The sequence below is a fragment of the Fukomys damarensis genome, unplaced genomic scaffold (genome assembly GCF_012274545.1).
Source record: "Fukomys damarensis isolate Sample0158 unplaced genomic scaffold, DMR_v1.0_HiC HiC_scaffold_19, whole genome shotgun sequence".
Lineage (NCBI taxonomy): Eukaryota > Metazoa > Chordata > Mammalia > Rodentia > Bathyergidae > Fukomys > Fukomys damarensis.
Genome location: NW_022900931.1, coordinates 3,669,074 through 3,696,773, shown reverse-complemented (window position 1 = coordinate 3,696,773; position 27,700 = coordinate 3,669,074). Strand labels below are relative to the sequence as shown.

At 44.8% G+C, this 27,700-nt stretch overlaps 1 protein-coding gene across 1 annotated transcript in view; it reads left to right on the top strand.

Annotated features, from left to right (window-relative positions):
• Positions 1-27,700, top strand: part of Atxn10 (ataxin 10) — a 129,552-nt gene that overhangs the window by 89,398 nt on the left and 12,454 nt on the right. Inside the window, exon 10 of the mRNA XM_010634493.1 lies at positions 14,078-14,141. Coding sequence (XP_010632795.1) covers positions 14,078-14,141 — 64 coding nt within the window. The remainder of the gene's footprint in view (positions 1-14,077; positions 14,142-27,700) is intronic.

Sequence of the window (27,700 nt, the reverse complement as noted above, 5' to 3'; positions counted from 1 at the left end):
AACAAAAAAAAAAAAGGGGGGGGGGAGCTGTCATTGGAGCCCCTCAGCTCTCTGCTTTTTCTACCCAGCACCCAGGATTGAGAGGCCATCTTTATGCAAATGATACCACACACTTCTCAGGCTCAGACCTGTCCCGCTGCACACAGGAGTACAGAACTGCTCACATTCTGAATCCATGAGCTACAGAGCATGCCTAACTGCTGCCGTTCTTCCCCACACCTCTCCGAGCACCTCCCACCCCAACAAGTGCGTCCCCCTTCATACAGCCGAGCCGCACTTCGTGTCTTGGCACTGTCTCTCTTTTCTTCCCTCACTGACCTGAAAAACAGTTCCCATCTTTTGGTTACCTGCATCTGCTTCTCTCCTGGCCTCATTGTCTTTGTACTCAGCTTCTGCAGTAGCTTCCTCAAATGACATCCTGGAGCCCTGGTTGCTCCTTTCTACTCAGGTCTTTATTCAGAAATTCGAAATTGGCCAGGTGAGCAATCCCAGCACTGAGAGACCGGGGCAGGAACATCCAAGGTCTGAGCCCACCTGGGGCAACTTAAGTGACTTCGTGAGACCCTGTCAACAGTTTAAAAAAGAACCAACCAATGAACAAAAAAACACACTGTGGGTGCAGTTTAGTGTGAATGCCCTGGGTTCAATGCCTTCCATTCAGCTGCATAAACTTTTCAGCAGTTCACTTTATACTTAGAAAAAAAGTCAAAAAAAGTTTTTATTTGTACGACTTTATATTCCATCCTACTCTATATCTAAATCACCAAGGGGCTTCAAAAATTATATATATATATATATACACACACACACACACACATATGCACACATATGCACATACATACATATATACACACATACATATATACACACATACATATATATACACACATATACATATATATTCACCTCTGCATGCACACACACACCAGAGGCCATTAGACCAGAATTCAGTTGGTGAGTGTCAGAGCCAAGGCCCTGAGAGTTTCTACAGTTCTCCGGGCAACTTCAAGCATGGTAAGGACCGAGGCGCACTCTGCATGGGCCTGAGGGTGCATGAGAACAGCGCTTGCCAGCCCTTACCCCAGCTCCTGACTCAGCAGGATGTGATGGCTCAGCGTTGGTGTGTCAGGGACCCGGGTGTACGGCGCGGAGGACAGGTGCTATGTGAGCTGCTCTACGGATTGGCTCCACACACATCCGCCATTGCCCCACCGCTTCCCATACATGTGCATGTTGGTTTCTGTCACCTTTTGGGGTCCCTGGAGGTCCCCTAAAGAGGAGATGGCATGGATTCTTGACTTTGTCACAGAAGGCGTCTCAGGCTGCCGGCACAGATGGGTTATGAAGCAGAGGTGAGCAGCATGCACTCTGAAGGCACCGTGGGTGGTAGAGTCAGACAAGCAAACAGACAGATGTCTGCTGTGTATACCATGGACTTCCTGTAACCAGACTTTCTGAGCTGATGGCCAGGGCCTTGGGAAAGAGGTCAGAAAGTACTGTGTCAAGCAAGCTCTCTCCAAACCAGAAACAGAGAGAGGACACCTCTTCTGACCCTGCTGGCACTCTCTGTCCTGTGGCTGGTATTGCCCTGCTAATGTGTTGGGCTTCACCTTGGCCATCAAGGGCGTGGACTGTCCTTCCTTTGATGAGAAGCTCCGTTTGTCAGGACTTCCTCTCTGCCCTTGATGAGGCTCCTCTGCCAGTACAGACCTGCTCCTTTTCCACCACTGGGGGGGGTAGTGATTTTGCCCTCCAGAGACCCTTAAATGGGTCAGAACAACACATGACTCTAATTAACTCCAAAATCACTTTGACCTCAAGGCAGAACATTTATTCCACACCAAGATATTCCAGTGAAAACCCTAAATTCGTTGTAATAATAAAATGCTCACAAGACACTCCATATTTGAATATTAATTTTATCTCATTATCAAATTCCCAGAGAGGTATATTAAAATCAAAGATTACATTTCACTTAAAGTCCAGAGGCATTAAATTTAATTTCTCTTGCTCATGTATGTTAAGTGCAAAAAAAAAATTGAAGTTCAAGATGTGTCCTGCCCGATTTTCTAATTCTGCTCAGGTCCAGCTGCAGCTGGAGCTGTCTGCTACTGGAATGTATGCGGTTCTTTGGGGAACACCCAATACCAAACCTCTGCTATGCCTCACTTCTTCAAATTAAAGAATTTTCCAGGGCATGGGATTATCAAAACACCGGCCCCACACACCAAAGTTAGGACAAAAGCCATTCGATCCCTGGTCTGTCACAGTCACATCTACACAGAGATGAGCCCAGAAACCAGCTTGTCACAGGAACTGTTAAGGGGAGGGCCACAGGGTCCGGGGGAATCTTCTGCCTTACCAGGGTTCCTGCCAGCCTGTGGCTAGGACATTTGGGAGCAATCTCCTCACCAATTTCTTGGATCCTGTTCTCTTTCCTTTGAGTGATTTCAGTGAGTAAAGACCCAGCCTCTTCCTCTCCCAGATTCATGGGCCCAGTCACAGATCTGCCCCTGCAGCTACTGAAACACCCTCCTCTGAAATCATGTGCACAGCAGGTAGACTAGGTGTGTTTTTACTCTGTGTCTGTCTTTATCCTGGCCTTCTATGTTTTTTCCCCATTTTAGATCTGTGCACCGTATCCTGTAAGATTTCTGCTTTTGCTCTTACACACACACACACACACACACACACACACACACACACACACCTCCTTCAGCCAAATCACCCTTCTTGCTTTATTTGATTTTCCTTCTGCCGTTGCTTCTGTGATGATCTTATCCTGAAACACATTTCACATTACCCTCACTGCTTGTTGGTTTCCTGAGCATCTTTGATTTCTAGAAACAAAGACATTTTATTATGTTTTTTAGAATTAAATTTATTGGTACAATTTATATATATATAATGATCATATTCATCGTAGGAAATTTGTGTCTGTATGTGATATATCTTGATTCTTCCTTTTTCCCCACCCCCCACATTGACCCTCCTTGTGTACAAAAGCTTTGTTTTCAATTTTTCCTTCTGTTCTTTTATTTCTTTTCCCTTCTTGCCTTTCCCTCTCCCCCATCCCTAGTTCCCCTTCCCATTTGAATGTTTTCTCCTTATTTCACAATACCTCTTTATACATTTTGGTTCTTATTTACTCTTTTGCTTTCTCACACCAAAGAAACAACATGATATTAGCACACGTGTCCGATTTGGTTCACTTAAGAGCAGGGCAGAAACAAAGACCTTTTAAAATGACAGCTTTGCATCACATTAGTTTTTCTCTGTCGGCACCAGGCGGCAGTGTCCTTGTGTTTTTCCTGGTGGAAGCATCTGCCTGAGATTCCTGCAACTGGAACGTTCGTACTGGCTCTGACACAGAACCTGTCTTGGGGTAAAAGGGTCTCTAGCCTTCTGAGAATTTGGAAAACCCTAAGTAGGAGTTGCAAGTGATCAGGCACTTTCTCTGTGCTGGGAAAGATGATCATGCATGGATTATTAAGGATCATACATTGTCCATTTTTTAATCTCATTATTCCTGCATTTTTTAGAAAACTGCCTGATCTTGATGTATTCTTCTAGCATATTCAGGTTAGTTAACCTGATATTATTTCTTGATTTTTTGGGGGAGGGGATCTATATTCATAAGGTAAGAGATCTGCAATTTTCTTCCACTTGTTTGTCTTGTCTTTGTTTTAGAACAAAGTTATAAAATAAAATTAACATGCACTAGGAAGCTTTCTCCCTTTAGTCTTGTTTACAAAACAGGGAACCTGTCCCTTGGAAATGTGGTGAGGAGCTGGAGAGCTCTTTGAATTTTTGGCTTTTGTTTAGTAAGTCTTGGCCATTTTTAGCACCTTTAAAAAGTATTGTTCTGGGACCAGGGATGGAGCTCAGTGGTTCCTCTGCCTGCCTTGCAAGCACAAGGTCCCGAGTTCGATCCCCGGTACCAAAAAAAAAAAAAAGTGCTATCAAAAATTATTGTTCTGTTCAAACTTTTCATCTCTTGTGGCAATTTTAACATTTTTTTGCTCTTCTCTTTTTTGAGACAAAATCTTGCTATGTAGTTCAAGCTGGCCTTGGACTCACTGTGTAGCCCAAGCTGGCCTCAAACTCTGAGTGATTCTTCTGCCTCTGCCTCACAAGTGTTGGGTTACAGGCATGCGACACCATGCTCCGCATTTTCTGCTTTTTTCAGAAATACCCATTTCCTCTCAATTTTCAGTTTTTTCATACTTGATCATAGCAATGAATTGTTCGGAATATTTTACTATGTTATCTATGTCTATTTCCCCCTTGTTCTTTCCTTTTTGAAAGCGTGTCTCTCTTTTCCGTTTTAGGCTTTTTCCGTTTACCGTTGCACGTCTGCTGTACCTAGTGATCGCATTCATTGCGGGGAGTCGGTGCTCGGACGTAAAACGCCGTAATCCTTTTTCCTTCCCTTTCCCTCCCTCCGCCCCTCCTCTTTTCAGCCTTTCCAGAATTTCTCCGTTCTGCTAGCGTTTACGAGAACCACTTTGGGGCGGTTTTGTGTGGTTTTGGCTAATCCTCTCGGCCCTGTTGTTACTTTCTCACTCGCTGCCTTCTGCCGGTCAGCACAGAACAGAGATGTGCGTGCGGTCAGGCTTCCCCGTACAGCTCGGCAGGACAGGACTCAGTGGAGGTACAGCTCAGCTGCTAACAGAAAGCTGTCCGTCTGGAGGTATACATGTGGCCCACATAGTCTTTAAAAACAACAGCAAAGTAAAGACATTTCCAGGTAAATGATTGCTGAGAGATTCTGTCCCCAACAGAACTGTGCTGTAGATGTTAAAGAAGTTCTGCAGGGTGAAGGAAAATGACGCCGCATGGAAACCTGTGCTTCACAGACCTGTGACAGAAACCTGAAGCTGCAAAAGTTAATACATGTGGACAAAAAGAAAGCACCTTGTCCTCTTTAATTACCTTGTATTTGACTCCTTAAAGTAAGCAAAAATAGCAATGTAATTTGTAGTTTGTTAACGAATTAAGAAAAAGGTGTGAGAACCGTGGCTGAGAGGTTAAGGTGTGCATCGTATGTGAAGTAATACAGGATATCTGTAGATAGGCTGCACTGAGTTCATATATGTGCTAAACCCTAACAGGGATGGGGAACCTTTTATGTTTGTTTGTTTATTTTGTACGGGGATCGAACTCAGTCTTTGCGCTTGTGAGGCAGGCAGCAGAACCACTGCGCTAAATCCCTGGCCCCAGATGGGGAACTTGTAGAGCTTTCGGTGATAATAGCCCGCTGTGGCACACATGCCGTAAGTTCATCACCACTGCCCCAGAGCAGCCACTTGAGAGGGGGAGGAGCAGAGATAATAAGGAAATAGCAGAGAAGCCAAGAACTACTCAGACTAAAAGAAGTCTGGAAAAGAAAAAAGGAAAACAAAGGAATTTAGGATAAATGCAGACATATTAATAAATACAGTAAAAACATGGCTTAAACATCCTACTAAAGGACAGACACTGTTAGACTGGATAAAAAAGGAACACTCAGTTATATCATCTCTGCACGAAACACACTTTGAATATAAAGATGAGATAAGAATGAAGATGGTGTGCCGTACAGACGCTTACACCTGAAAGCTGGAGTGGCTCTGCTAGTGGGTATGAGGACAGAGGGTATCCCTGGAAGTGAAAGGAGTGTTTTATAGTGACTGAAGAGCCAATTCATCAAGGAGACATAGCAGTCTCAACACACTGCTGATGGCAGAGCTGCCCCTCCCTGAAGCTAAGAGAGACGGATGTGAAAGGAGGAGCAGATCTGAGACCGGAACTGGAGAGCTCAGCAACAAATTAAACCAATGTTTAATTTGGAGCAGAAAAGGAAGAATAGAAATGAGATGGAAATCATTGAGCTAACAAAGAGAGTAGAGAAAGTCAGTGTAATCAAAAACTAGGTACTTAAGGGGCTGGGGATTTAGCTCAGTGGTTTTACCACCTGCCTCACAAGCACAAGGACCTGAGTTTGATCCCCGGTACCAAAAACAAACAAACAAACAAAAAAAAGCCAACCACAACTAGATACTTAAGACTAACACAATTGATGAATCTTTCTGTTTGGCTAGTAAAAAGGATGAACTATAAATAATCTCTGTCAAGAATGACAGAGAGGGCTCGGGGTTTAGCTTAGTGGTTCCAGGACCTGCCTCTCGAGCCCAAGGTCCCAAGTTCGATTCCTGGTACCAAAAATAAAATAAAAAGAGAGGGCCTTCAGGCACTATAGACACCCAAAAAAATAATAAGGGGATATTATGTACAGCTTCATCACAACACTTTGGCAAGTTAGTATCAAAACAGAGCAAATAAAACAGAAAATCTCTATAGCTTGTTTTAAAAATTAATTTATAATGAAAGCTTTTCCACAGCAAAATTTCCAAGCACACATGGTTTCAATCATAAATTCCTTCAAATATTTAAGAAAGAATTAACACCTAATCTTTTGCCTTCAAAAAATAAAGGAGGAGGGAATACTTTCACACTTTCTTTATGAAGCCACCATACTCTGTTACCAGATGCAAACCAAACAGTGGGAAATGTTTTGGAGGGAAACAAGCAAACAAAAAAACCTACAGTATGATATTTCTTGTTGGTAGCACCACAAAAATCCTTTCAGAAATATTCATTTAATCTTGTAATATGTAGAATGATGATGCATCAGGAGCAATGATACTCTGTCTCAACCATGCACTGTTGACCTCATATTAGAATATCAAGAACTTCAGTTCCTTCATATTAACAAAATAAGAGGAGCGCACACTAATGATCGCAATACAGGAAAAATGTGTGACACAAAAACCAACACTTGTAAAACTTGCAGCAAGAGAAGCATGGACTAAATTCTCACAGCCCACAAGGAAAAACCAACCCTACCAACACCTCCATCTTCAACTTGGAGCCTTCAGAACTGTGAAACAATAAATTTGTACCATTTAAGAAATGTGCCTCTGCTATTTCATTATGGTACCCCTGTCAAACTATATAATAACCAAAAAAGAAAAAAAATTGAAAAAATGAGAAGATTTTCCTTCGTCTTTCATGTCTTATTGTAAAGCTATTGAAGACATTGTGGTATTGGCGTAAATACAGATGTGTTTATCAGTGGAAAAGAATAGAGAGTCCAGAAATAGAATGAGTGGGGAGAGGATAATCTCTTCAGTTTATTGTGCTGGGATAAAAGGGGTGGAAAAAAAAAACCATTATGCCAAACTCAAAAGTTGACTTAAAATGGAAATACAAAATCTAGAACTATAAAATGTATAGATTTCTTAAGAAACATAAAACTAACCATGCAAAAATTGGATAAATCATTCCTCATTTGAATTTAAAAGCTATGCTCTTTGAAACACACTATTATAAAGTGAAAAGGCAAGCCACCATCTAGGAGACAGTATGTGCAGTATGTATATCTGGAACAGGACTTGCTCGCATACAGAATATATAAAGACCCTCTTACAACTGAGTGAGAAGATAACCCAGTTAACAAAATGGGAGAAAGTATTTGAACAATACTTAACTAAAAAATACAGGAATTCCTGAGCACTCCAAAAGATCTTCACATATTAGTCATAAAGAAAATGTAAATTTCCTACAACATGATCCTCCCTGTAAAGCCTTGTAATATCAGGTGTTGGTAAGGACCTGGAGTAACTCAGATATGCTGCTGGAGAGAATATAAGGGGTACACTCAGTTAAGAAAGTAGAAGCGTAGTTCTTAGAAACTCCAATATAAATTTAACACATGACCCCATAATTCCAGTCTTAGGTATTGACCCAAGAGATAATGGAAACAAGTCCACCCAAAGGCCTGCTTACAAATGTCCATAGTACTTCCATTCATTTTAGATAAGACAGAATTGACCCAAACGTTGAGTGCCCCATTAGTGGGTGACAAAATGGTGGTATTTTAGTAATCAGAAATAAAAAACGACTAGTGGTGCGTGTAACAAGATGGTTAAAGCTTAAAAACAGTGAAAAAGACTTGTTTTGCTATAACTTCGTTCGTATTGTAGAACCAACAAAGTGCAGAAAGGAGAGCGGTGGCCAAGTCTGGTGTGAGGGCAGCGCTGGGAGTTGCAGAGCAAGGAAGTTTTTGGGGTGGTGGAAATGTTCTGTTTATTGATTTATCTGTGGTTACACAGGTCCAGTGGCAGCTTTCTTGTAAATTATGTCTCAGTAAAGGTCAGCTTAGGAGTAAAGAACATAACGCACACGGGAGTGTGTGGAAGGTAGTGCCCTAGGCTTCCAGTCCCAGGGTGGCCGTAGGTCTGGCTGACCTTGGCCTGGCAGGTGCTCTTCTCGGCCACATCTTGTGGTCGCCTAGAGGGCTTGTCTAAGACACTGCTGCCCAGAGATGGTGGTGCATTCGCTGTGGGGATGAGAACACGGCGTCGGCAGAGGTCAGACTTCCTGTGTGACTCCTTAGAATTGCTGAGAAAGGCGAAGGCCAGCAGAAGGGTATGGATGGAAGTTAGTAACCTCCAGGTTCACCAGGTAGGGACAGTCAGGGACATGGCTCTTACAGTAGCGCACACCACTGGATTTCTTATGATTATAGAAATAATTCATGCTTTGACCTTTGTTGAAAGACAGCTAGTGTTTGATGAAGAGCTCCTATGTCCAGCCCTTTTTAGATGTGCTAAGAAACTGTTGGAATCTCAGAACTAAGCAGAACGAGCATTTGAAATGGTTCCCATTTCTTGCGTGTTCCCAATGTGTTAGACATGTGCTGGGCCAGGTGCCGAGCACCTTCTCAGACAGCCCTCCCGCAAGTGATGGCTCACTTGTTCCATGTGAGAAAATCTAGACTTACTGAATTCTCCCTGTGCAGGGACATGGTGGTAATCGAGGCCTGTGTCCCTGTTTGTCCTACAAGGTAATCCTTTCATCCCGCCCTTTCTGAGCTGGGCCCTCAGCTTGCCCAGGCACACGGCACCCATACTGGGTGGAATCAGTGTCTGACCACCACCATGCCCTTGTGGATGGCTCATTTGCTTTGGCAGGAGGACTGTGGTGGTCTGCAGGTCTGTCTTATCTCAAGCGGCTGTGTTAAGAACACGTTTCACTACACTGCATCAAGGCTTGATTCAAGGGGATTCCATCCCACCTTGGGACTGCACTTCTGCCTGTCTTTATGGTCACCATTAGATGTGAGAGCAACCAAAATAACCCAGACTGCTTTCTGCTAGGCAACTAGGTCTTCCCAGAAGAGCTGCTCGGCCCATGTGCTGTGGCCTCTCTGACACTCTTGACTCCAGTGGGACAGAAAGCAATTGAGCCAGCTGGTTGCCTTCTGTCTGCACCCTGTGTCCAGAGGCTAAATGTTCATTTGTTTAATGCCAGGCTTACTGTCTTGTTGAGCTGCATTACCACGAGAAAGTGTTGACTGAGCTTGGCTCCTCAGATGAACTACAACCTGTGACTCATTTGTTATGGGTCTAGAATCAGTTCCCAACATGTTAAGAAGAGCAACAAACAACTTCCTTGTTTTACAAAGTGCTAGCAGAAGAAAACTCGTTAATTTCCTAATTGCTCTCCCCTGCCCCAGCTTTAGACCAGCGTGTAGCTGCAGCTGCCAACCGAGCTCTGCAGTAAACTTGCACGTTAGTCCCCCCCTTGAACCATTGCGTTGGTGTCTGCTTTTATCAGAGCCTGTACCCTGTGCTTGTTCCTGAGCATGTAATTATGCCTTTGTCATCCGTATCTGGAATAGGCTGTTTATGTTGTAAACATTTAATGCACTGCTATAAAAAGCTGCCTGTATCCTTCCCTAACGCTGCTGCAGGAGCGGAGATGTTTATCTAGGAGCGCACCTACCTCGGTTCACCTGCAGCTCCAGTATGACCATCATTTTTAAGAACTCTTTAATTTACTCTTATTGCCTGATTAAATTTCAGTTCCCTCAAAGGAAATCTTACCCATTTGGCATATCTCAGAACTTTTTCTTTCCCTTTTTTTTTCTTTATAGGAAGCGAGATGTTTTTCTTGCACTGAATAATACATCTTGAATACTTTGATTTCTCACTTACCAGAAAAGCTGGTGTCTGCAAAGACGTTTGCACCTTGGCTCTGTGCAGAATGGGGTATAGGTTTAGCCCTGTGCTTGTTTCCTCTGGCTCTCAGGAGCACCCCCAACTCCTCGCTGCAGCCAGGACATAGTATTGACATCACCAACTGCTATGGCCACTTGCAGTGCCCTCAGGGCATTTGGCCTGTGCTCGCCGTACCTCACCCAGTCCACAATCACAGTCACCCTTTGAAGGAGGCCCCAGTGTCCCCATTTTACTGATTAGGAAGCTTAAGTCCTTGTGGTCCCCTACATGCCTAGGGCTGGAGTCAGGGGCAGCCTTGAGCCCCTGCCATCTGTTCCCTCAGCTAAACTGAAAACATGGCGTCCAACTTTCACCCGACGCAGAGACAATTGTCCCAGAGGGTTTCGATCCCATATTCGCAGGGTGCTTGTGGGGACCTCCTGGAGTGCTTTCTCTGCATGCCAGTCATGACACCCTTCCCTGGACCTCACTGTGTCTTCATCTCCTTTCCCATCGAAAGTCTGTTGGCTGCACCCATGCTGCTGGCATATGTGGGGCCAGTTACTGGAGGAGTGGGGTGAGGAATGTGTCACAGGTGGGGCCACTGCCAGCTTGGCCATGGACTGTCCAAGACCCACCCTCCACACCCATGTCACAACCGGCTAGTGCAGGATGAGTTCACTTTCTCCCAAATTGTCCTGGACCAATTTTGTATAATGCAGTATAAAGTGAATTACTAAAAAAAAAAAAGTTTTTTAAAGAATAGAAAATTCAATTCCAGATTTTGTTAAAAGATTCTGCTGCACATGTCAGGCTGCCAGCTTGTCCTCTCGGTGTCTGCTCCTGCCGTCTGCCAGAGTCTCCAGACCTCACTTGGAGTCGCCCTTCTAGACAAGGGACTGTGGAGAAGGTGCCCACTCCTGAGCCTTCCTTGTCTGCACCTCGAGCTGTGTCCTGGGCTCATCAGAATGAAATGAGCTCATCGCAGTGTCTACTGAGATTGTTTAAAGTATGCTAGATGTCTACCAGAGAGTTACTAATTTCTCATCCCTACTCCAATGCCTAGGAAAAAGTTAATACAGATTAAGTGATTGCCACCTAATTTACTCTCTTCTTCCTGACCTTTGAGAAACTAAGAATTATTACTAACAGGGGCTCCTAGCTTGTCTGTTGTGGACTCTTCTGGAAAACAGTGGGAGGCACTATTCAAACTCAGGGTGCTCATTGCTACCAGGCTTGAGTGTTCTTAGGTCTTTTCAGTAGACAGAGCTAGGAAATCAATATTTGGAGGAAAGAAAAAATGATGAGTTCAGACATTTCAAAATTTAAACATAAAATTACCCTCTTTCATTTGGTATTTTTTAAGCTTGCAAATTGTGGTTACTAATGTTAGTTACTCATCTGCTTTAAACTAAACGTATAAATGGTGGTTCAAAATAACTAATATTACTAATGCTCAGTAGGATTAGGGATATAAAGTGAAAGTGCTGTATTAATTTTGTGAAATAATTTTTCTTGCTTTATATGCTGTCAGATTGATTGGTTGTTCTTTTTTCTGTTTAGAACTTTAAATTCAGTTTTTAAAATGTAAAACACACAAATCTCAAAGTCATAAAATTATATAGCCAAGAACATTGGTAGACTGTCCATTTTCATTTCTTCCAACTCCAACCTCTTTACTATGAGGAACAATTACTTGCTTTGGGCTCAACTCTTCATTGTTTCCTTTTTAGTTTTTCCCTCCCTTTTTGTGCTGCTAGGAGTCAAATCTGTGCTGAACAGGTACCGTACTCTTCACTGAAGTACACACCCGGAATGTGTATGTTTAACACACACACCACAGAAGCCTGCCCTGCGCAGTGCTTCTCTCACTTGCCGCCACGTCCTGGTGGCCCCTTGCTGGCAGGGCACCACGTCTTCTCCATCCCACTGCACAGCTCTGCGGGTGTCTGCTGCCTTCGCACCGTGGTTTATTCCAGCAGCAGCTTTCGGTGGACACCTGGCTTGTTACTGTGACTGAGCTGTGCTCACCGTCACGAGTCCCAAGAGAAACGCTTTCAGAAATCCCAGTGTCGCACTGCTCCGCGCGCACTACCATGGCCAAGGGAAGGGCAGGTGACTACGGGCGCTGGTGAGGTGGTGGGCAGGTGAGAGCTGCGGTGCGTTGCTGGTGAGAATGCAGAGTGCTGCAGCCCTGTCATAAAACAGCCTAGCAGTTCCTTGGCATTAAGTACAGAGTTACTACCATTATGTGACCCAGCGGTTCATCCCCCAGGTCCGAGATGGCGAATGTATGGCACGCGTGCCCCAGCAAATATACAGAGCCCACTCTGCGATGATGTCGCGAATCGCATGAGTTGTTTTCTCTAAACTACAACCTTAATATTCAGGTTTAATTGCAGTGTTGGCATTCTGTGCTAAATATGTGGGGTTGGAGTTGCAATTTGGGCACTAGGTCTCGAAAAGGTTCGCCATCCCTGTCCTAGATACATAGCCCCTCCAAATAGAATACATGTAGCCATTCAAAAATACGTACATGAGGGCCAGGAATGTAGCTTAGTGATAGAGCATTTGCTTGGCATGCGCAAGGCCTTGTGTTCTGTCCCTAGCACTGAAACACACACACACACACACACACACACACACACACACGCATGCACACACGCATGCACACGCATGCGCGCATAGTCATAGCACTTATAATAGACAAAAGGTAGAAATCAAATGTCCATCAGTGGACATTTAAATATGATGCATCCATACAACAGACCGTTACTGGGTCCTACAAAGGGAAGAAATGCTGACATGCACACCGCCAGGATGGACCTGCAGACCAGGATGCCAAGTGAAGGAAGCCAGGTAGAAAAGGCCGCCTCCCACAGTTCCATTCGTGTGAAATGTCGAGGGTAGGAAAGTACAGAGATGCAAAGTAGATTAGCAGTTGCCAAGGGCTAAGGGGCGGTAGGGATGAGGAATGACCTCCAGGAGGTATTGGGGTTCTTTTAAAGTGCTGGAAACTTTCTGAAATTAGACTATGGTGCTCTCTACTAGTAAATGTCTAATATATTTACAACTTGGAATATACTAAATATATAGTATATTTGCTGTATGAGTACATTGGTATGGTATATACCCAAGTGTACAGTACAGGTATACTATACTGCAGCCCTGAATTTACTAAAATCTGCTGAATGAAGGAGTGAATTTTGTGGTATTAGAATTACATCTGAGTGGAGCTGTTATATGAAATTCAGTGGCACATTTTGCTGTGAGGTCCTGTGTACGGGATTCCCAGGGCAGAAGGTAAATGCTTTGTGGTTCTGCTGCGCACTGCCCGGTCCCTTCCGCGGGTGGCTGCAGCCTGGCCATGGGGAGCGTTCCACACAGGTTGTGCTCTCATTTGATGAAAGGTTTGGCGCAGTCTGGTGTCCACAGTCCCACGTTTCCTTCCTGTACCCTATCCGTCCCGGCGTCTCATCCCCTTTCCTTGGGCTTGTTGATGTTTCAATTTTTAAAGTTTTTTATGCATAGAAATATTAAACCTTTGCAGTATTTTACAAATCTGTGAAATTTGACAACTAACTTTTCCTGTTTTCATTTGCCTTTTAAAAAATACAGTCTCGCTTCAAAACCTTTCTTTCCCATTTGCTTCTAAATTTTGAATCATAATTGGGAATTTTTTTCTATTTCCAGCTTCGAAAAGGAATTCATTCATGTTCTTTTCTGGTACTGGCATTTGTTATCCTTTATATTTAGGCTCCAGTCATTTGGAGTTTATCCTGGTGAACAGTATTAGAAAGTTATCTACTCTTACCTTTTTTATAAGGCTTCTCACTTGCCCCAACATTTTTGAAGAGAGTGAAAGAAAACAAAGTATTGCTTTTTTTCATATATCTGTTTTTTCACTATTCCTGAGCTGCTGTAGATTTTTATGTGATTGTGCACACGGCATTGTGACATTGAGTGGGAAAGAGGAGTGAGTCGCTGTCCCCTCCGGCGATGACCAGGCTGTCCATCTTCTGTCTCCACAGGTGAACGAGCTGGATGGCATTCCGCTGATCCTGGACAGCTGCAGCATCGATGATAGTAACCCCTGTATCCTTGCACATAGCCCAAGGGCCCCTTTCCTGGTGTTCATCTGTGTGGGGCCAGCTGGCTTGCTTGGTGCTTGTTTTGAAGGCGATCCAGTGCTGGGTGGCACTCTTGTGACCTTTGAGGTTCAGTGAGCTGAATTTTTCATGGTGACTAGGACATTGCCTACCAGCATGTCACTGAAAAACTCTGGGGCAGTCAGCTCTTCCGAGGCCCCTGTGCTACTTGTCACTAGTCTCATCTGCCCCAAGTGTATATGTGGTCCACAGTGTAAACATGACGTGTTTTACATATTTTTGCAATAGAAACTTTTGAGTAATGAGTCAGTTGGAAAATAGCAGTTTGACAACGCAGAACATGAGGTGCTGTCTGTCCTAGAGGAAGGAGAAACATGCCAGACTCCCTCAGGCCTCCTTTTCGCAGGGCTCTGTCCCCAGCCCTCTGCTGAGGAAGCTGGAAGTCTAACTCTTGCCCTTCCTCAGCTGGCCACCCGCCCCCAGAGGATCTTCTGCAGAATCTTGCTTATTTTCCTCACTTTACCTCAGAGTTGTGCGTTCAGAACTAACCCAGTGTAGTGGACAGTACCCAGGGGACAGGTACAGCTGCTTAGGTTTGGGGTGAAATCTACCTTTTAACCCTACGAACTTTCCCGGTGAGAACCAGCCTCAGCCCCAACCCTTTTCTCCTATGGCCTTGTGCTTTGGCATGCAGGGCAGTGGTGACCAGGCCATTGTACAGGTAGGTGATGTCCCTGTGGGGAGCCCTGCTAGGACAGAGGAGACCAAGGGGAAGGGGCTTGTATCAACAAAACTCCCTTCCCCATGACCTCTGCCAAGGATGGAAAAGGACCTGGTGAGAATCAAGTGTTTCAAAGTAAGTCAACTAAGAAATGCGTATTATTTGTGCTAAAGACACTGTCATTTGTCTAATTGGCAGCGGGAAAGAATCTTACCTGAAAGAGCACAGTAACTCATGAGATCGGACAGGGAAGAGCAAATCCTCAGCCTTAGAAGCCCCTGCTTCAGGGTAAACAAAGCTGGCACCTGTGCTGCATTGTTATCCACTCCTTGCTACTGCTCATTAGAGGGGTTGGACAGTTCTTAGCCCAGAAAAAAGAAATAAACACGAGAGGAAAGCAATGCAAGTATGTTCGAGTGTGGTTGCAGATGTTCCATTTTCCAGTGGAAAAGGTGATTTCTTAGGAAAAAGAAATTAACCCACAGTTTACTTTTATGTTTCCTGAATTGGCCTTCTAGAGACGAGGGTTCTAGCAGTTAGCCTTTGGCTTCTAGAAAAGAGCAGAGGATAGTAAACAGGCCCTCACCCAGAGGCACAGGGCGGATATGCCCACCTGCTGGGAGCCGCACACGTGACCTCTTGTTGTCGTCCCCACCCCCTGCTCACACGTTCAGTTGCTTCTCCCTCCCCTATACTAGGTTAAACCCAGGGCCTGAGCCCTAAGCCACATCCCCTTTTTAAGCTTTTGATCCCCCCTTTTTGCTAAGTCACTAAGCATAAACTTTCGATCCTCTTGCCACAATCTCCACAAAGCTGGGATCACAGGCACACTCACTCCAGCCCGGCTTCTCACTCACTCATCATGAAACATTCAGTCCTCATTAGAAGGACACACATGACTTAATTGTGACAGCGCCATAAAGCAGGCCCCATCGGTCATACCCCTTCTGCAGAAGAGGAAATCACCTGGGACTTGCAGTGTCTCGTCCTGTAGCTCATCCAGGGAGAAAGCTGTGAGTGCCTGGTTCCTGGTCACCTTCCTGTACCTCCTCGGAAATCACGGGGGAGAACGAACAGTACAGGGAGCCACACAGGTGCGCAGTGAGCAGTGATTCAGTGGGAAATGAGGTGCGCTTGTCCACAGAGACAGGTGCTTTGGCAATGAGTGGTGCATTGCAGGATCCCCGAGTCTGCTCTGAATGACTGAGAAAAGATAAAATATTACAGTAATTATGCTTGGTGTTGTGTATATGTAGTAATTCGTTGGGGTTTTACCTGTTGAGCCCACTAGATTTTCAAGTCCTGTGAAGTATGTATAGTAAGAGGCATCATCCAGAAATACCAGAACAGGGAGGGGGCAGCGGGGAGAACTGCGTGGCCAGGAATGAGAAGGCTTAGCCACCTGCAGGGTCGGGAGTGGTGGACTGAAATCTGGCCCTTCTAGTACTGGAGCGAATGGAGACAGAATCCAGACGGATGTTCGGAAGCCACCTCCTTTAGCCGCACCCATCCAGGTGTTTGTTCTGCTCAGAAGAAGCCTTTTCTAAGAATCAGCTTCTGACCCTGGCTGTGCCCGTCACTTCCCATTCCATTGTTTTTTCTTTCTTTATGAAAAGTAATACCTCTGTAGGCCAGGCATGGTGGCGCACACCTGTAACCCCAGTCCTCAGGAGGATCGCTGTGAGTTTGAGGCCAGCCTGGACTGCGTAGCAAGTTCATGGTCACCATGAACTACGTAGTGAAACCTTGTCTCAGACAGAGAGGGGAAAGAGGGGCGGAGGGAGGGGAAGGGGGGCATCTGGATCACTTTCTTCAATTGCTGAAAGGTGTTTAATGAGAGAACAGCATCTCTGGCCCTCTGCACTCTTTAGCTCACTCCCTTCCCAGCTTCTTCCAGCTGTTGCTTCTGTGTGTCTCACTGATGTGCTCACCTGCCATTTTTGACACAGCCGCTTTTGAGGTCTCTCCTTATGTCACCACGAGCGTCAAGCCCTTCCTGCTGTCCTCCCTCTTGTGCTCCACTGCAGTGGCAGCTGCACACCCCGTTTCCTCTCCACACATCACTGGCGAGACCAGCACTGTTTGCTGCACGCATTGTGTATGTCTGTACCTGGTCCCTACTGCCTACTTGATCCTGCCTCTCTCTGTTGGGTTCTCGGTTTTTATTTGTCACCTGTCTTTATGTATTCTCCATCGAAGTTCTTTGTCTGCTGCATGTGTTGCTTACATTTTCTTTCTCCATCTTATAATCCTCTATTTTGAATAACATTAGTTCTTGACTTGTAGTCAAATTGGATTCGTGGTCAAATTTATCACTTTTCTTTATGGTTAGTTCTCATTTTTTTCAATGTAATCTTGTTTGGGAAATATTTCCCTATCTTAAGGTCAAGATGATAATCTGTATCTGAATACTTTATACTTTTACTTTCTGTACGTGTGTTTGTAATTCCTTTGAAGTTGATTTTGTATGTAGAATGACCTGGAGGTCTGTTTCTATTCTTTCTACACGGGGTGACAGAAGAAATGTGCCTGCCTTGGTTATTCAAAAACATTTTTGTGCCATGTGGTACCAATGTTTAGGTCTGTTTGGGGACTCTTCTTTTCCAGGGATCTATTTATCTAAGCCTGAATCAGTGCCACAGTTTTGATTACCATGGATTTCCAACCTTTCTTCATATAGCCACACAAGTCCTTCTAGTTTTTCTCATCTTTAAGAATTATGGGTTTTGTTTTTTTTTCCTTTCTTCTTTTGGAGACAGGGTCTTGCTATGTAGTTCAGGCTGACCTAAACTCACTACGTAGCTCAGGCTAGACTAGAACTCACAGCAGTCCTCCTGCCTCAGCCTCCCAAATACTGGGATTACAGGAGTGTTCCACCACACCCAGCAATTTGCATATGTTTTTAAATTGGCTCATCAGATTCTACACATTCACACTTGTGCACACACACACACACACACACACACACACAGAATCACTATCAACAAAAAAAATCCCTTAAAATCCCCAAACTGACTTATTCACTGAAATTGCACTGCCTAAAATGAATTTGGTGAGACTGGTATGAAGTACTGAATCTTTGAACCCATTAACTTGTTATATTCATCCACTTTAGAGTTATTGATTTTCACCTTTCATCTTTCCCTTGTGCTTCTTTAGCTCCATTGCATGGGTTTTGATATGCATTATTATGCTGCCTTTCATTTTAAAGAGTTGTCTAATTTGTTATGGTTTTTGGCCTATGGATTATTGAAAAAGAAGTTTCTTGATTCCTAAACGAATGAGAATTTGCCTCTTTTTGGAGGTTTACTTTTAGCATAGATGCATTACGCTCAACACACACACTCTTAATATCCTCTATTGTGCAAACATATTGAGACTTGCTTTGTGACTGGTGTAGGTAAGTGTTTGCAACTTTTCTGTACCTACTTCAAAAGCATTTCCCTAGTAGCCTGGAGCAGTGATATATACATTTATTAATCTTGTAAATGGTCATAATGAAAACATTTGTGTGCTTACTGAGGTTTTTCTCCTGCTTTCTCAATTACAGAGGTTCTTTAAAATTTCTGCCTGATTGTAGATGTGTCTTCTCTTTTGAGTTATATAATTTTCCTTTACATGCTTGAGGCAGTTACTTTTAGTAAAGGTGTGAGATAGTCCCAGTTGTCATTAGAATGCATTCTCTCTAAAAAAATGCATCTTTGCCTAATATTAATAGAGCTTCATAACTTGCCTTGGGATAGATTTACATATTATAACTTTTTCAATTCTTTTATTTTTAGCCTTTCTGTATGAGATAAGTTTTGTGGGAAGAACATATAGCTGTTTTTTCTTTTTTCTTTTTTTCCCCCCCAGCTTTAATTGAGTTTATTGGTACATTTTAGGGATACAGTACAGTTACATTCATTGTTGGGATCTTGTACCTCTACATGACAAGTCTTGGTTCTCATTTTTTCCCCTTGTCCCTGCATAGCTGTTTTTTCTTAATCTGACAGTCTTTGCATTTTAACTATTGCATTTAGTCCATTTACATTTAATGTAATTATTGATATATTTATGCTTAAAGCCTCTTTAGATGTTCTCCCTAAATTTTCCAATTCTGGGTGTGTTTTTGCTTTTCTAGCCTAGAAACTTTGTTTTCTTTTTTCTGTTTGATTAATGATTCCATGAGAAATTATAAAATTCATCCTTGACTAAGCAAAGTCTTATACTTCTTAGGTATTTACTCTTCTTCCCAGACCACTTAATACCCCTCAATTGAGATGCTTTAGTTGTGGTATATTTTGACTCTTATTTTTAAAACCCCACACAATGTTATTAACATTTTTCTGGATAACACGTTTGTTTAGCTCTGGGCACATGTTTACCGTCTTCATTGCCTCTCACTACCTAAACCTAAAGCAGTCCTTGTGATCCATGTGTTGTGGATCATTTTCCTCCTGCTTGTCCTCCTCTTAGAGTTTCCTGTAACGTGGGTTCATGGGTGGGGACAATCTGAGTTTGCTTGAAAAGCTTTTCTTTGACCTCTGTGTTTCCAGTATTGTGCAGGAAAGCATGTGCCTGGCAGCCAGCATTTACTGGGATTACTGCAGGATCCTGATGTCTTAGCACACACACTTTTACTTTGTTCCACTCTTTCCAGCAGGGTGCCTCCACCCTGAACCGTTCCTGGTCTGTCCTCTTGGTCTTCCGTCTGCCCTCTTAAGGAATTAATGAATCTTCCATTCTTCTGTTGGAATGAAGAAGAATGAATTCTATCTACTTCTTAGACTTCTAAATAACACTTCTACTTTAATCTTCACTCTCAGCTGTCAGCGAAGTACATGTGATCCGTGGGTGCCTGAGCTTTGGCAAATTCTGCAAATTGAATTGCTCCTCTCTTTCTCTCACTGCTTCACAGAATCAACTTACTTGGGTTTGCAGAATTAATTGCTAGAGCAACTTTCGCAGTCATGAGAAATTTTTCACCTCTGTGGATTTGTGCCTTTTTCAAAATCCCAGTGGAGCTTCAGAAGGGAGTAAAAATAGAGAAGTGTATTTGCAAGTTTTGTTTTTTATGGTCACCATTTTCCACATTCTTGCGAAAATCAATGGATACTTTGCAATTCTCATCTTATTAAAATTTGTAAGATTTAATCACAACACATTGATATTTTCTTGGCTTCCATGCAACTTCCTCTTGTTTTGTTTTTGTCTCGCTCTTCTCCTCCTGGTCTTCCCTCTTCTCCTCTGTACCATTGGAGAGTGTTGGAGATCTCCGGGGCAGCTCTCTGCCCTCTCTGGTTTCTCAGACATAACCACCATTTATTTACCCCTTTATTCTTTCACTGTTTATTGAACACCTTTTACATCCCAGACCCTCACCTGGGCCTGACAGACACAGGATGACCTCCAGGGAGGTAGTTGCCACCACCCAGGCAGGTTGAAGTTGGGATGCCGAGTTCTGTCCTGATTATTCTCGTGGCTCTAACTCCAGGCAAAGCTCAGCTGAGTCCTGGGCATGTGTATCCCACAGCCTGCTTTATGTATGCTTTGGTGTCTTACTAGCATTTACGTTAGCAGGTCCAAAGTTAAACAGTGTCTGTCTTCAGATCTGTCCTGTGTCCAGACAACAGGAGATGTTGTAGTGTGCAGTTGCTCAGGTCAGAAGCTCAGAGTTACTCCTTGTAAAGCGTCACTGTGTCTGGATTGTCCTATGCTTGCCTCTGTGTGTGTGTGTGTGTGTGTGTAACTACTTAGGGGCCAGGTAGCTATAAGCTCAAGAGAGATTTTCTCCAGTGTGTTCTTTGGTTGATTCATTAAGTATTCTGAGTGTGGCAGCAATAGTATTTTGAATTTATGTGGTTTAACTCATTTTCCAGTACTTGAACACCAGCCACATTTTCATTGAATTTTAGTTTCAATATCCTGTGTTAAGCAGCAGCGGAAGTTTCGGGCGTGCTCCTCCATTCCCATCACGCTGGGGGAACTGGGCCTGTCTGTGTGTGTCTGCCGTGGACCACAGGGCGGTGGGAGTGACGGGGCAGGGTACCCTTGGATAGCCACCCATTCCCTTGGGAATCTGCACCAGGACTAAAAGATGTCCACTGTTTCAGCCAGCAGCAGGTCAGGTGGGAATGAGACTGGAGGGTTTCTGTCCTGCCCCTTGGAGGTAGTTTACAGAGACCCACAGGGATCACAAGTTCCAGGAAGGGTGACAGCTCAGAGGAGAGCCTGGGGTGCTCCCGTGTCAGGGACACGATCCAGCCGGCGCACAGCTGTTCACTCCCCACTCACTTTTGGGTCACCCACAGTAATGACAGAGTAGCCGGTGCCACTGGAAAATTCCAGCTCTACTACCACAGAGTCAGTTTCTTATTTGTCAGTTTATTGTGGCGAGTGGGATTTTTTTGTTGTTGTTTCCAAATAGAAACAGCTGAACTTTATTTGGAGTGTTTTTCTTTTATTCTTTTTTGATCTGTGTTTTTGATCAGCTGCTCTTGATGTGGGGAGATATATATACATAAAGTGGACCCTCGAGTTACAAATGGCCTGACATATGAACAACTTGGGATACGACCAGAATTTTAGATTAAATTTATGAACAAAGTCTTGAGTTATGACCCAAATGCTGTCCGCTTGTGCTTCCAGATGGTCTCAGATACAGATTTAACCCTTAAAGAGCTCTGGGAGGAACATGACAGCATTGTCTCCTCTGGGGTTCATTGAGAAGTCCTGGACCAGGGTCTCTCTAAGGACACTGAGATCTGCCTGCACAGGAGACTTTGAAGGCTGTGGAGAGGAGTCTGAGCCTTCAGTTGACCAACTTGAGTTAAAACCAACCCTCGAGAATAAATTGAGTTTGTAAATCAGGGGTCCACTGTGTGTGTGTGTGTGTGTGTGTGTGTGTGTGTGTGTGTGTATCAGCTTTTATTAGGGGCACAGGGTAAAACAGATAGAGAGTTTGAACTAGGTTTTATTTTTTTCTTCTTGTTCTTCCGTTTTTTTTCATTGAAAGACCTTGTTTGAAAGAAATCAAAACTCAGTCACATAGAGAAATGTAGATTTTATAGGAATAATAACCAAATAGTGTTTTTTCCAGTAATCTGAGGAAGCATGGCTTACTGCCACACCCTGATTCAAGTTCACCTACTTCTTAACTCTCAGGGGCCTTGCCGAGCCTCAGAGCTCTTGGGCTGTGGAATGGGACCTTCCCCCAGGGCTGTAGGGCCTGCAAAACATCATCATGTTTAAGTGCGCTTTGTGGCTGCTCAGCCAGCTGGCATTCTTACACAGTTACCTGTCGACAGTGGTTACTCCTTAGGAGAAAGGTCGGTTTCACCTGCGATGCACTGCAGGGCAGTGGTGAAACTGCAGTAGAACGGTCTCAGAGCAGACCGAAGAGTCCGGAGCAGCGTCACGCACACACATGCCTAGACCTAAGTGAGCACCGAGGTGGAAGCACCGGAGAGTGTGGTTACTGTCTTGGGGCAGTCAGAGACCTCTCCACGCAGAGTGCCTGACTGGGGAGCACTGGCCATACAAGGCAGAATTTGACAACACAGGGCCAGGGATGTAGCTCCGTGGTGTCCCCAGTTCGATCCCCAGTACCAGAAAAAGAATTTGACAAGATACTTGCATTGTAGTGTCTGACAGAAGACTCAGTTGTAACGTATTAAGAACCCTGTAGAACAACAAAGAAGGTAAAAAAACTCACTTCCAAAATGAGCAAAAGACTTTCTTGCCAGAAATCCAGATGGGAGTGCTCCCCATCCTCAGTCACCATGGGCACGCACAACAGAGCCACAGAAGGGACAGCAAGAGCACTGAGAGCCCCGGCTGAGGTAGGGTGTGCAGCCTGAGGTGTAATCCATTGTTGGTGCTCGGACAGTCATGTGTCTGCCCTGTGAGCCAGCCTCTGTGCCCCTCGGTGTGTCCCCAGGAGAAATAGGTGCACCAGTACGTCCTTTAGAGGATGGGCGGGACTCTCCATCAGAGCATTATTGCTAAGCTCCCTGAGGTGTAAGCAGCCCAGGTGATTCTCAGTGAGGTCGATAAATAAACCACGGCTTGTGTGTATCGTGAAACGCTACGTCACAGTGAACAGTGAACTGCCGTGCCTGCAGGTAGCTCTCACTAGCATGACATTGAGCAGAAGGATCCAGATGCCACAAAATACATATGCTGTAGGATTCAATTTACCTGCGTTTGGAAAACAGGTACAATTCATCATGCTAGTAGAAGTCGGAACAGCACTGCTTGGGTGGAAGTGTGAGCGTTGTTAGGGAGAGGGGCACCTAGGGCCTTCCTTCTGGGGTGCTGGAGTTCTGCATCACCGTCCAGGGGGCTGTGTGGGTGTGTACGTGGGAAAAACTCTTCGGAGTGTACATGCAGGTGTCTGCACTCTGCTGTACCTCATTAAAAATTTTAGATCATTTATTGAGTACTGTCTGTATGCCCAGGCCCGTGCAAGACCCTTTATACATTATTTTGCAGTTTTCATAACAGCACTCTTTATTGGGAGCAAGTGAAGAAGCTGACGCTCAGAGAGGTCAAGCAGCTCATCCAGGCGCTCCCAGCTCCTGTGTGTGGGGCCGGGGGCAAGCCCAGGTTCTTCTGATCCCACAGCACAAGCCTTTGTCCTGACTCACATGTCTAGGCTTCCACTTGCTCTGCAGTGTTTCCTCCGAGAGCTTTCTTGAGAGACCGGTGGGGAGACAGCTGTGGCGAACACAGACTTGAATCACTCCTGCTGAGCCTCTAGTGTGCACTCAAGTAGCCACTCAATAAAATGTACTGCTATGCTTTGATCTTCGATAGTAATCAAGGCAGTCTCTGATTACTGAGACAGTCGAGGAAGCGAGTAGCTATTTCTCTGCAGCCCCCCTTTCACTGAGCTGAGGGCCTCAGTTTGGCCTCCTCAGGTTTACTTGTGTAACTGTGCCGTGCTGTGACCAAATCACACCAGGTACTACCTCATAAGTAACCTTTCTCTTTGGGGAAACCCATCCTGCACGTCTTCTTGCTCCTCTACCCCGTTTCGTTGTGCATCACCCAAGTCAAACCCCATGGACCCAGAGGACTGTTACCAAAGTGGGTTCCAAAGCACCCTTTTTCCTATAGTCCATCGCAGGCAAGATGGGAGAGACGCCTTCTTAGGAAATGCTCTGGGCAGCCTGTGTGAAGGAAGTGTGCGTCCTCTGAACCTCACAGAGTCTCTGCCAGCCTCCTATGCGTGTGGGAAATCATGGACAACAGTGCTGCTTCTCGGGGAACACAGGAATGTTAGAATAAACAGAAACCCTCTGTTCTGAGCTCTCATGAAGGGGAGCCCGCTGGGGGGCTGCTCAAGGAAGCCCCACAAAACACCTCCAGTGCCTCAGTGGCCAGGTCCAGAGTAGCATAAAGGACGCCTGCGAGTTCTACCCCAGGGAGGCCTTCGCTCTGTATTTGATAATGAATGGGTTCAGCTCTGGGGACCCCCGCTTCCGGCTGTCTCCTTTTCCAGTCCTGATGGAACCCAGGGAATGGTTTCAGGTCAGTCGTTTCTCCGGAGGTGGAGTGAAGGGTTCTACCTCTCTTTGCATCTTACTGTGAAGCAGCTGATAAACACTCAGTGCTTGTTCAGATGTGGAGTCGACATGAATTAAAAACTAGAACAATGTGGTAGTGCTGTTTTGCATTAAAACCCTAAAATTTTGGTGTGGCTTCTATGGAATTAATTTGTTTTTTTAAGATTGACTGTCTTTCCCTCAGCTGCTATGACTGGAGATCACATGTAAACCAAATCTTCTGTCCACTGAAAGCAAACAAGTGCCCACATAAGGACACTGGGGAAGCGCTCATGGGGCCCTGGGGAAGGAGTGAGTGGGCAGCTGCGGGGCTGGGAGGTGCGCAGCCCACGCCTCACTGCACAGATGCAGGAGCATGGCCGTCCAGACAGATGCATGCAGGAGGGTGAGGAGGCCTGTTTCCCATGGCTTTTCTGGTATCCTAGCAACAACAGGGAAGGTGGAAGCTACAAGCCAGGAGCTGCAGATGCTGGGATGTGTGTTCTTTCCCAAAACATCCCTTTCTGGGTGTTTTAGCCAATAGCCAAGCTGGTTGAGATGCACATGGAGAACGAATGCCTGTGATTGTGCACTTTCCACATTGTCTCCTTGGTTTGCAGTGTGCACCCCTCTCTCACATCCCTGGAGTCATTCGGAAGGCTCGGCTTGGTTGCAGCCCCATCCTTTGCTTTTGCCTGGCCAAGTTGGTTCGCTGTTTCCCGGGCTATTTCATCAGCTCTTTGTGCTCCAGGAGCATGGATCTACAGGTGCGTCTCACGTGGTCAAGGCACCACTCAGGGGCAGTGTCAGGGGCAGTGCGGGCCTGCAGGTGCCGGTGTCATCCTCACTCTCCCTCTCCCACGGCTGGGCCACGGCACAGCGGGCCTCGCACAGAGTAGAGGAACGTGGAGGCTGCTTCCTGGGCTTTGCTGTCTGTCATTTCAGCTGGTGGCTTTGAGATGACCCTGTGTTTTCATATGTTTATTTGTCGACGGTTACTGTCAAATGCTTTAAGGGCCACCATGTAACATTCATTTGAAAGCAGAAATAAAACTATGCAAAATGTCTTACCTTAACTTGGACCCTGGACGAACTGCTTCTTGTGAGCACCGTTCACAGGATGCATTCTCAGCTTCCTTTTCATTCCTAAAAATTGCACAGTCTGTGCTTAGGGGAAAATGTATTGGAAATCTCTTCCTAAAGAGTTTCTCCTTAGTTGCCTTTTAAGTGTAAATTTACAGGCCTACAAAATAATTTTAAAGTAGAAAACTACAGTAGAAACTACAGAAAACTATTTGTTTTTCAAAACTTTCTTCAGATAGTACTTTACAGAGTAAGCACCCTGCACGCCTCCAGGAGGGTCTGTAGTGAGAAGAGCCCAGCACAGGAGAAAGCATTTGTAATTGTCGATTGATGTCCAAAATGTTATACCTGACTTGCGTGGCACTCGCCTTCAGACACGGCCCCCTCGGGGCGCACTCTGATTCCAACGAGCCCCTCGCACAGTTCCTTTCACAGTCACATTATGCAAACACCCTCAGCCATGGGTACTTGATGATAATCTCTGTCCCCAGATGGCTTTACCAAGCTTCGTCACTGGCCAGTCATCACATTTTACCCAGCAGTTCGAGGTCACAGCCATCCCCAGGGATGAGATTTGCTTTCACATGGCTACAGATCAGAACAGTGGAGCGTGGCTGCATGCAGGCGGGGCTGAGGGGTTTCCAGCACACATGTGCAGCAAGCACTACACCACTGAGCTTTGCCTCTATTTTCTTAGAGTTAATTATTTGCCAGTTTTTCTTTTTGCATTAGCTTTCGTTATTAAGAACAGTTGTGACTTTTGAATATAGTTAGGAAATTAATAAGTAACTTTTGAAATTGTAATGCTTAAATGTCATTGACATACAAAAATACACATTTTGTAAGATTGGGTAGGTAAAGTTCGGCATAGAGAAATGTATTCCAGGTAACCATGACTAATTGTCACAATTTTTGCCTAAAATAACCTTAGTTAAACATAGCATTGACACAGGGGTCTGTCAAAATATCGATGTGTCACAGCCATTCTGAGCTGTTAAATAGTAACCCCTTGGCTGTTTTATTTTGAGACCATCGTTCTTACAGAAAGTGTTATATTCTCTGTACTAGTTATTTTTCTAGGATCAACACATTTTTAAAAAGAAATCTGGGGCCGGGGATTTAGCTCAGTGGTTCTGCCGCCTGCCTCACAAGCTCAAGGACCCGAGTTCAATCCCCGGTATCAAAAAAAAAAAAAAAAAAAAAAAAAGGAAGAAGAAGAAATCTGTTGGGTGTGTTAGATCCTGTGGAGGAGTCTGTGATCTCTGGGCCTTGATAAGCAGGCACTCATTAATTGCTTATGCATAAATGAAAGAGGCCACCTGCTAAGCCCTGGGCCACCGAGTTGAGGAAGATGTGGTCCTCGGTCACGATCCAGGTGGAGAAATAAATCATTAAACAACACTTACAAGAGAGAGTGCTCAGGGGTGGGGTGGAAGAAAGCCCTGTCCTCTGACAGAGCCTAACTGACCAGCACATCTCAGAGGTTTGTGTCTCTGACAAATGCGCTGGACTCTGAAGAACTTGAAGGAAATTGAGTCCCACTTTTCTAACTGGAGTTGACTGTCCCCTGCAGAGCAAGATGTGGTTGCTGGGGAGAAAGGGAAGCCTCTGATTGCTTTGGGTTTTCTTGTCCTTTTTTACACATTCATTCTCCTTTCACTGGGTAGTACTTTGAAATCTAGAAAATGCAAGCTAACTTTCACATGTGCTCACCTTTCCAACTCTGACCATTCCTCAGACTGGAGATCTGTGAGGTAGAGACAACAGACCTGACCCACGGCAGCAGGAATTGCCAGTGTGACTTGCAAGCCCAGCCATCACTGAGAGGTCGCCCTGCTCCCAGCCCATGGTGGCATTTGGTTTTGGGGATGAATGAACTGCTGGTCTAAAACTTAAAAACAGGTATCTAAAAGCTACTCAGAGAACTGAGGGAACATTTGAAGAAAGGCAAGAAAATAATATAGGAATGAAAAGAGATGTCAGAAACAAAAAGGGAATTCTAGAGCTGGAAGGTATAATACCTGGAATAAACTCACTAGAGGGATTTTAAATGCAGATAAGAGATGAAACAAGAATCACTGAATTGGGCTGGGGATTTAACTCAGTGATGCTGTGCGAGCCCTGCAAGCACAAGGTCCTAAGTTCGATCCCCACTACCTCACCCCCCCAAAAAAAAAATAAAGAAGCAGTGAACTTGAAGATAGGACAGTG